Source organism: Salvelinus sp. IW2-2015, linkage group LG20, assembly GCF_002910315.2.
Source record: "Salvelinus sp. IW2-2015 linkage group LG20, ASM291031v2, whole genome shotgun sequence".
NCBI lineage: Eukaryota > Metazoa > Chordata > Actinopteri > Salmoniformes > Salmonidae > Salvelinus > Salvelinus sp. IW2-2015.
In genome coordinates, this window is record NC_036860.1 from 71,509,933 (window position 1) to 71,519,650 (window position 9,718).

The following is a 9,718-nucleotide window of genomic DNA, read 5'->3' on the forward strand; positions in this document are numbered from 1 at the left end:
GCTATTAGTTCTTGCCTACTAACCTCTGCCCTACTAGCTCTGTCTACTAACTCTTGTCTATAGCTCTGCTCTACCGAACTGCTGGCCCTACTAGCTCTGCTCTACTAGCTCTGCCTACTAGCTTCTGCCTACTAGCTCTGCCTACATAGCTCTGTCTACTAACTCTGTCTACTAACTCTGCCCTACTAGCTCTGTCCTTATTAGCCTCTCGCCTTCTATTGGCTCTGGCCTACTAGCTCTGCCTAGGGTAGCTCTGAAGCTCCTACTAGCTCTGCCTACTAGCTGCCCTACTACCTCTGCCATATCAGCTCTATCTCATAGCCTAAGCCTTACTAGCTCGTGCCTACTAGCTCTCGCCTACTAGGCTCTACCCCCTACTAACTCTGCCTATTAGCTCTGGCCTACTAGCTCTGCCTACTAGCTCTGCCTACTAAGCTCTGCCCTACTAACTCGCCTGATTTAGCTCTGCCTACTAGCTCTGTTCTTACTAACTCTGAACAACTACGACTCTGCCGATAGCTCTGCCTACTGCTATGCCTACTAGCTCTGCCTACTAGCTCTGCCTTACTAGCTCTCTGCCTACTAGCTCGGCCTACTAGCTCTGCCTACTAGCTCTGTCTACTAGCTCTGTATATACTAACTCTGCCTATTAGCTCTGCCTACTAGCTCCACTGGACAAAAAACTCCAGAGGACATACACTTACATAATTCCAACCTGACAGCCAGTGCAACTTGATCATTTAATCATTGGTCCACTTGTTATCGTGGATCAATTCAAGTGTTGTTTGCTGCACCTTTGGCTTTTGGGTAGAGTAACCTTTACTGTGTGTGTTTCAATGAAACTGTAGATAGACCTCCACAAGTCTGGTTCATCCTTGGGAGCAATTTCCAAACGCCTGAAGTGCCACGTTCATCTGTACAAACAATAGTACGCAAGTATAAACACCATGGGACCACGCAGCCGTCATACCGCTCAGGAAGGAAGACGCGTTCTGTCTCCTAGGAGATGAACGTATTTGGTGTGAAAGTGCAAGTCAATCCCAGAACAACAGCAAAGGACCTTGTGAAGATGCTGGAGAAAGTACGGACAAAATGATATCTATAATCCACTGTAAAACGAGTCCTATATCGAGAAATAACCTGAAGGCGCTCAGCAAGAAAGAAGTCACTGTCCAAAACCGCCATCAAAAAGCCAGTCTACGGTTTGCAACTGCACATGGGGACAAAGTTCGTACTTTTGGAGAAATGTCCTCTGGTCTGATGAAACAAAATAGAACTGTTGCATAATGACCATCATTATGTTTGAGGAAAAAAAGGGGGAGGCTTGCAAGTCGAAGAAACATCCATCCCTAACAGGAAAACACTGGGGGGCAGCTCTGTTGTGGGGATGCTTTGCTGTAGGAGGGACTGGTGCACTTCACAAAATAGATGGCATCATGAGGTTGGAAAAATTATGTGATATATTTGAAGCAACATCTCAAGACATCAGTCAGGAAGTTAAAGCTTGGTCGCAAAATGGGTCTTCCAAATGGACAACGACCCCAAACAACTTCTAAAGTTGTGCGGAAAATGGCTAAAGGAAAACAATGTCAAGGTATTGGAGGATGGCCATCACAAAGCCCTGATTTCAATCGCTATAGAATGTGTGGGAGAGGACAGAGCTAGTAGGCAGAGCTAATAGGCAGAGCTAGTAGGCAGAGCTAATAGACAGAGCTAATAGGCAGAGGTAGTAGGCAGAGCTAGTAGGCAGAGCTAGTAGATAGAGCTAATAGACAGAGTTAGTAGACAGAGCTAGTAGACAGAGCTAATAGACAGAGTTAGTAGGCAGAGCTAATAGACAGAGCTAGTAGACAGGGCTAGTAGGCAGAGCTAATAGGCAGAGCTAGTAGGCAGAGCTAGTGGGCAGAGCTAGTAGGCAGAGTTAGTAGGCAGAACTAATAGGCAGAGCTAGTAGGCAGAGCTAGTAGGCAGAGTTAGTAGGCAGAGCTAATAGACAGAGTTAGTAGACAGAGCTAGTAGACGGAGCTAGTAGGCGGAGCTAATAGATAGAGCTAATAGGCAGAGGTAGTAGGCAGAGCTAGTAGATAGAGTTAATAGACAGAGTTAGTAGACATAGCTAGTAGGTAGAGCTAATAGACAGAGCTAGTAGACAGAGCTAATAGACAGAGCTAGTAGGCAGAGCTAGTAGGCAGAGCTAGTAGGCAGAGCTAGTAGGAAGAGCTAATAGACAGAGCTAATAGACAGAGTTAGTAGGCAGAGCTAGTAGGCAGAGTTAGTAGGCAGAGCTAATAGACAGAGTTAGCAGACAGAGCTAGTAGACAGAGCTAGCAAGCGGAGCTAATAGATAGAGCTAATAGGCAGAGGCAGTAGGCAGAGCTAGTAGGCAGAGCTAGTAGATAGAGTTAATAGACAGAGTTAGTAGACATAGCTAGTAGGCAGAGCTAATAGACAGAGCTAGTAGGCAGAGCTAGTAGGCAGACCTAGTAGATAGAGCTAATAGACAGAGCTAGTAGGCAGAGCTAGTAGGCAGACCTAGTAGATAGAGCTAATAGACAGAGTTAGTAGACAGAGCTAATAGACAGAGCTAGTAGGCAGAGCTAGTAGGCAGAGCTAGTAGACAGAGCTAGTAGGCAGAGCTAGTAGGCAGAGCTAGTAGATAGAGCTAGTAGATAGAGCTAGTAGACAGAGTTAGTAGACAGAGCTAGTAGGCAGAGCTAATAGGCAGAGCTAGTAGGCAGCGCTAGTAGGCAGAACTAATAGACAGAGCTAGTAGACAGGGCTAGTAGGCAGAGCTAATAGGCAGCGCTAGTAGGCAGAGCTAGTAGGCAGAGGTAGTAGGCAGAGGTAGTAGGCATAGCTAGTGGGCAGAGCTAGTGGGCAGAGCTAGTAGGCAGGACTGGGAAGAGTTAGTAGGCAGAGCTAATAGGTAGAGCTAGTAGGCAGAGCTAGTAGGCAGAGCTAATAGGCAGCGCTAGTAGGCAGAGCTAATAGGCAGAGGAAGTAGGCAGAGCTAGTGGGCAGAGTTAGTAGACAGGGCAGAGCTGGGCAGAGTTAGTAGGAAGGGCAGAGATGGGCAGAGTTAGTAGGTAGGTCTGGGCAGAGCTAGTGGGCAGAGCTAGTGGGCAGAGGTAGTAGGAAGAGCCAGTAGGCAGAGCCAGTAGGCAGAGTTAGTAGGCAGAGCTAATAGGCAAAGCTAGTAGGCAGAGCTAATAGACAGAGCTAGTAGGCAGAGCTAGTAGGCAGAGCTAGTAGGCAGAGCTAGTAGGCAGAGTTAGTAGGCAGAACTAATAGACAGAGTTAGTAGGCAGAGTTAGTAGGCAGAGCTAGTAGGCGGAGTTAGTAGGCAGAACTAATAGGCAGAGCTAGTAGGCAGAGCTAGTAGATATAGTTAATAGACAGAGTTAGTAGACATAGCTAGTAGGCAGAGCTAATAGGCAGAGCTAGTAGGCAGAGGTAGTAGGCAGAGGTAGTAGGCATAGCTAGTGGGCAGAGCTAGTAGGCAGGACTGGGCAGAGTTAGTAGGCAGAGCTAATAGGCAGAGTTAGTAGGAAGGGCAGAGATGGGCAGAGTTAGTAGGTAGGCTGGGCAGAGCTAGTGGGCAGAGCTAGTGGGCAGAGCTAGTGGGCAGAGCTAGTAGAAAGGGCTGGGCAGAGCTGGGCAGAGTTAGTAGGTAGGGCTGGGCAGAGCTAGTAGGTAGGGCTGGGCAGAGCTAGTAGGCAGTGGCTGGCAGATGCTAGTTAGCAGAGCTAGTGTGCAAAGTTGGCAGAGCTAGTAGGCTAGGTGCTGGGCAGAGCTAGTAGGCCAGAGCTAGTAGGCCAGAGGGGCTAGTGGGCAGAGTTGGCAGAGCTAGTAGGCAGGGCTGGCCAGAGTTAGTAGCGCAGGGCTAGTGGGCAGAGCTGTAGGCAGGGCTGGGCAGAGCTGGGCAGAGTTAGTAGGTAGGGCTGGGCAGAGTTAGTAAGCAGGGCTAGTGGGCAGAGCTAGTAGGCAGGGCTGGGCAGAGTTAGTAGGCAGGGCTGGGCAGAGCTGGGCAGAGTTAGTAGGTAGGGCTGGGCAGAGTTTAGTAGGTAGGGCTGGGCAGAGTTAGTAGGGCAGGGGCTGGGCAGAGTTATAGGCAGGCTGGGCAGAGCTAGTAGCAGGGCTGGGCAGAGCTGGGCAGAGTTAGTAGGTAGGGCTGGCAGAGTTAGTAGGTAGGGCTGGGCAGAGTTAGTAGGCAGGGCTGGGCAGGGCTGGGCAGAGTTAGTAGGCAGGCTGGGCGAGCTAGTAGGCAGGGCTGGGCAGAGTTAGTAGGCAGGGCTGGTGCAGAGTTAGTATGAAGGCTGGGCAGAGCTAGTAGGCAGGGCTGGGCAGAGCTAGTAGGCAGGGCTGGGCAGAGTTAGTAGGCAGGGCTGGGCAGGAGTTAGCTAGGCAGGGCTGGGCAGAGTTAGTAGGGATAGGGCTGGGCAGAGCTTAGTGGCAGGATCTGGGCAGAGTTTAGTAGGCAGGGCTGGGCAGAGGTAGTAGGCCAGGGCTGGCAGAGTTAGTAGGCAGGGCTTGGGCAAAGAGTTAGTAGGAAGCGGCTGGCGCGATTAGTAGAATGGGCTGGGCAGAGTTAGTAAGGAAGGGTGGGCAGACTTAGTAGGTAGGGTGGAGAGTGTGAAGGGCTGGGCAGAGTAGTATAAGGCTGTGGAGAGCCTAGAGGAAGGCTGGGCGAGCTAGTAGGCAGGACTGGGCAGAGTTAGTAGGCAAGGAGCTGGGCAGAGTTTAGTAAGTGCAGGGCTGGGCTAGAGTTTAGTGGGCAGGGCTGGCAGAGTTAGTAGGCAGGCTGGCTGGCAGAGTTACGTAGGCAGGACCTGGCAGAGTTAGTAGAAGGGTCTGGGCGAGGTTAGTAAGGAAGGGCGGGCAGAGTTAGTAGGAATGGGCTGGGGCAGAGTTAGTAGGAAGGGCTGGGCAGAGTTATAAGGAAGGGCTGGGCAGAGTTAGTAAGGAAGGGGCTGGGCAGAGTTGTAGGAAGGGCTGGGCAGAGTTAGTAGAAGGGCTGGGCAGAGTTAGTAGGAAGGGTGCGTGGGTTTAGAGGTGGTTAGTAGGAAGGGCTGGGCAGAAGTTAGTAGGAAGTGGCTGGGCCAGGTTAGGTAGAAGGGCTGGGCAGAGTATAGTAGAGGGGGTATTAGGAAGGGCTGGGCAGAGTTAGTAGGAAGGGCTGGGCGAGTTAGGAGGTGGCAGATTAGTAGGAAGGGCGTTGGCAAAGAAGAGGCTAGTTAGTAGGTAGGGCTGGGCAGAGTTAGTAGGAAGGGTCTGGGCAGAGTTAGTAGGAAGCGTCTGGGCAGAGTAGTAGGAAGGGCTGGCAGATAGTTAGTAGGAAAGGGCTGTGGCAGAGTTGTAGGAAGGCTGGCATGATTTATTAGGAAGGGGCTGGGCAGAGTTAGTAGGAAGGGCTGGCAGAGTTATGTACGGATAGGGCTGGGCAATGTAGAGGGTGGAAAGTGTAGGAAGGGCGAGTTAGTAGGGCCTGGCAGAGTTAGTAGGAAGGGCTGGGTAGAGTTAGTAGGTAAGGCTGGGCAGAGTGTAAGGAAGGGTGTGGGCAGAGTTAGTAGGAAGGGCTGGCAGAGTTAGTGGAAGGGCTGGGCAAGAGTTAGTAGGAAGGCTGGCAAGAGTTAGTAGGCAAAGGTCTGTGTGCAGTAGAGTATAGGGCTGCGGCAAGTTAGTGGCAGGTTATGGAAGGCTGGGCAAGATGTTAGTAAGGAAGGGCTGGGCAGAGTTAGAGTAGGAAGGCTGGGCAGAGTTAGTTAGGAAGGGCTGGGCAGAGTTAGTAGGAAGGGCTGGGCAGAGTTAGTAGGAAGGACTGGGCAGAGTTAGTAGGCAGGGCTAGTCAGCTGAAAACACTGAGACATGGAGGTATGAGAGGTGAGAGGCTGTAATTTTCACCAACAGCCCTGACTGCCTTTCTTCTCCTGCTCTCTTCATCTGCAAAGTGGCTTCTTCCACTGGGATGAATTCACACCTGCTTAGCTCTAATATCAAACAAATTGGGGGAGAGAAGGGCGAGAGAGAACCAGAGTGAGGAAAGGGAGAGAGAGAGAGAAAGAGGGAGAAGAAAAAGGAAAGAGTGGGAGTGTGAAAGACAAGAGCGTTGAATAAGGAGGGGTGAAAAGCGTTGCCTTGAGGGGAGAAGTTATGTTGATGATGTTGCCTCTTCTGATGCAATGAAGGCCTTACTGTTCCAATACATGATGGCACGACGGAGGAGGGAGAATGGTACAATACTGTTATGGACTGGAGATGTGTACATTGCGTCTACAGGCTACAGCTTAAGTTACAGATGCACGATATTTGCACGTCCGTAACTTTCTCACTGCTAATTATTTACGATTAATTCAGGATTATCCGTAATCATGGTAGCATCCACATGAATGTAGAAGTGTTTTCGAAACATATTCTATTCTTATTTACAATAAAAGTGACAATACTTTATGTACCATTCGTTTCTATCGGGCACAAAGTAATCTGAAACACAACCAAAACAAACAGGAAATGAATCTAACAAATTTGTAGAGTCACAAGCTTGATGTAATCATTTCATGCTAGGAATATGGGACCAAATACTAAACTTGACTACTTTAACACACATAAATTCATTTGTTCCAATACTTTTGGTCCCCTGAAATGGGGGGGGGCTATGTACAAAAAGTGCAGTAATATCTCAACGGTTCACCCGACGATATTGATGAAAATACAAGTCAAATTAAAGCTGACAGTCAGCACTTTAACCTCATTGTATCATATCAAATCCAAAGTGCTGGAGTACAGAGGCAGCGGAGCTCACGGAGCTCACTGTATCCAGTATGTGTGTATGAATAGTATAAGCATCTATCTAGTGTCCTCCGTTGTGACGGTCGGAGGAAGTATATATAACACGGGCTGTGAAGTCATACGCCTTTTGCCTTGATGACGATATAAAGATCTACGGATGAAAACAAACTAAGATTCAAAGTGAGAAGGCGGTGTGTGTGGGACAGAGTGAAATAAGATCGAAAATAATAGCAAGGAAAGATACCGAAGTCAAGTACAATAATGGACCAAACCACTCGTATGATTAATGATGACGTTCTAATCCTGACAAGATCACACTCTCTCGCTACTCCCCTAGGCTGTATTTCTGCCTATCTCCTCCTGCCCTCCCTCCTGCCCTCCCTCCTGCCCTCCCTCCTGCTCTCTCTCCTGCCCTCTCTCCTGCCCTCCCTCCTGCTCTCTCTCCTGCCCTCCCTCCTGCTCTCCCTCCTTCCCTCCCTCCTTCCCTCTGTGTGATCGGAGCAAACAGTCTACCCAGCTGTAATCCCAGTCAGAGACAGGGCAAACACACACTCAGACAGACAGCAGAGAGGGCGACGGACAGAATCCATGATCATGCCCAGGCTCAATCCCTATTCCACAGGGCTTTCAAGTCCCACAACTGCAGCACTGACAAACAGTAGTCAGCGGTGAAACAGGAAATCAACAAGCAACACTCTTCCAGAGGATTAAAAAAGCAACAGGTATTGAGAAGCAGGAAGCCAGGTTGGTAGCTGACAGTGTACTAGAGAGAGGAGCGTTACAAATGTCTCGCGATGGCCAGTGGCGCGTCCCAGGGTCTAAATGGCCATGTGCCTTGGCACACGATGCGTGCCGTTGGCATGACAATGGGCTGGACGACGGACCACCGTGTCTTCGTGGACTGCTATCTAAAAAAAAAATGCCCTGCAGTGCTGAGGGAGACAACCACAGAAAACGTGAGTCATGTACAGACCTCACCGAAAATACACAGAGGCGTGATTCAGCTCAAAGTGGGCACTAATTAAGTAATATCAACAAAAACTTTTGAAAACGGATAAGCTAATGGCAGATAGACTTGCCTAATTATACTGTTAAACGACTAATTATACTGTTGAGACATACAGCATTTAAAAAGGTACTTTGAAACCAAAACAACAACTAAAACAATGACAATACGCATAGGAAATGTAACATTAAAAATAATTATCAGAAATTACCCTCCTAGACGTCCACCTATCAAGAAATCAGCTACATAAATATAGCACTCTGTCTGAAATTTGTGGAGGTCAAAACCATTACATTCTCTTGTTAGGAAACACTGACGTTACGGACTATGTGATCTGCATCTCTGGGGACCAGCCTGGATCCCTAAAGATGCAGATCACATGTTTCACAATAGAGGGGGCCTCATAAAATGGCTGTAGGGGCTAGGGTCTGGGACAGTGAGGCTGGCGGGTCCCGCAGCAGGCAGGCAGTCTACCAGGGGGACTGGAAGTCTAATTAAAAACCCTGCGCCTTTCCTGCAGCTGTGGCCCAGCCCAAAATGGAATCACACAACGCAGGCGACAGAAGAGGATCAAAGAAAGCGCGAGAGAGAGAATGAGAGACATCAGGAAATGGCACATCAAAAACTTTTTTCTAAGTTAATGTGTTCTGTCCACCAACCTAAATGTCAATCCTCTCTGACACACTCGCCCACATAGTCTCACAGACATACTCCAACACGCGCACACTCCTACAGTACGGCAAGGCGCCCTTTCCGTACCGGGTGCCATAACAGACTCACCAAAAGTGTAAAGCGTTTAGCTAGATCTGTCTTACCATGCCGGGCCTGCGATACCTGTCAGTCTGTTCCATACCGCGTTCGCCACACCACGGCAAACCAGAGGGGCAAAGCCACAGTCCACACCAACGACCAGCAGTGTGTGTGTGTGCGCGTGTGTGCGAGAGAGAGAGAGAGAGAGACTGTGCCGGCAAGTGTGTAAGTCCAAAAGTATGTGTGTGTGTGTGTGTGTCTGAAAGAGAGAGAGCCAGAGAGAGAGAGTACTGTACGTGTGAAAATTGGAGAGTGCTCTCCTAACCCTCCTAACACACACCCCCACCTCCAAGAACCTGAACCTTGTGTATGAGAAAGGGAGAGGGGAGTGAGAGAGCTGGGACTGGTGGGTGGGGGGGTGGGGGTCAGGTTGCAGGACTTGTGCTACATTTGCAAACTGGGGAATTATATTTAGCCCTGGCAGGACAGAAACAGGACCGTGAACGCAACGCAGCGAGCCCCAGAAGGAGGCTTGGTATGCCGCCGTCAGTCATTCAATGTCCCAACTGACGTGGGAGAGAGGCTGGGGCAGGGAAAAAAAAAAAAAAACGTTCCTCTATCCTGCTCTCTGTCTCTCTCTATACCCGGAACAGGACATCAAACAAGGGGATGATATGGGGTTAGAGGGGAGGAAGTGACTAGATTGGGGGGTGGGGGGTGAAGTGTATCAGTGGCAGCAACAAGGACATCCAGTGCGCAATAATGACAGCACACTTGGAACCAGTCAGCACCCAGGAGGCGAGTGTCCCCTAAAGACAAGGGAAATAAAAACGGACACATTTCAAGGCCACACAGGTTTATTCTAAAATCTCTTTGATTAAGTTCAGGCAACAGTTGCCATTCCTGTTCCAGCAACACGAACTGGATACAATACCTACTAGCTTTCACTTCTAAAGTGTTGCACTTCAATGGATTATTCCAGCTTCTACTATCATGAACATGTCCCTTCTTCTTTAGATCATACGTCCTTATGTAGTGATCATACTTCTTCATCAATCCGAAAGCAGATAAGCAAACTTAGATCAATTCAAGTAGTCAGCAAATAAGTGAAGACGAGTCGGCAGATTAGTGAAGGAGATGAATTGAACTTGAACTCTTTGGCACAGCGAGCCAGCC

General features: G+C 49.2%; 1 protein-coding gene across 4 annotated transcripts in view; it reads right to left on the reverse strand.

Annotated features, from left to right (window-relative positions):
• cacnb1 (calcium channel, voltage-dependent, beta 1 subunit) overlaps positions 1–8,872 on the reverse strand; it is a 31,048-nt gene extending 22,176 nt beyond the window's left edge. For 3 of the 4 annotated variants that reach the window (XM_070449610.1, XM_070449609.1, XM_070449606.1), the window contains exon 1: positions 8,608–8,872. In XM_070449610.1, the coding sequence (XP_070305711.1) occupies positions 8,608–8,643 (36 nt within the window). In that variant the 5' untranslated portion in view covers positions 8,644–8,872. The remainder of the gene's footprint in view (positions 1–8,607) is intronic. The other variant, XM_024011739.2, reaches the window with a different exon arrangement.
• Between the last annotated feature and the right edge of the window lie 846 nt (positions 8,873–9,718).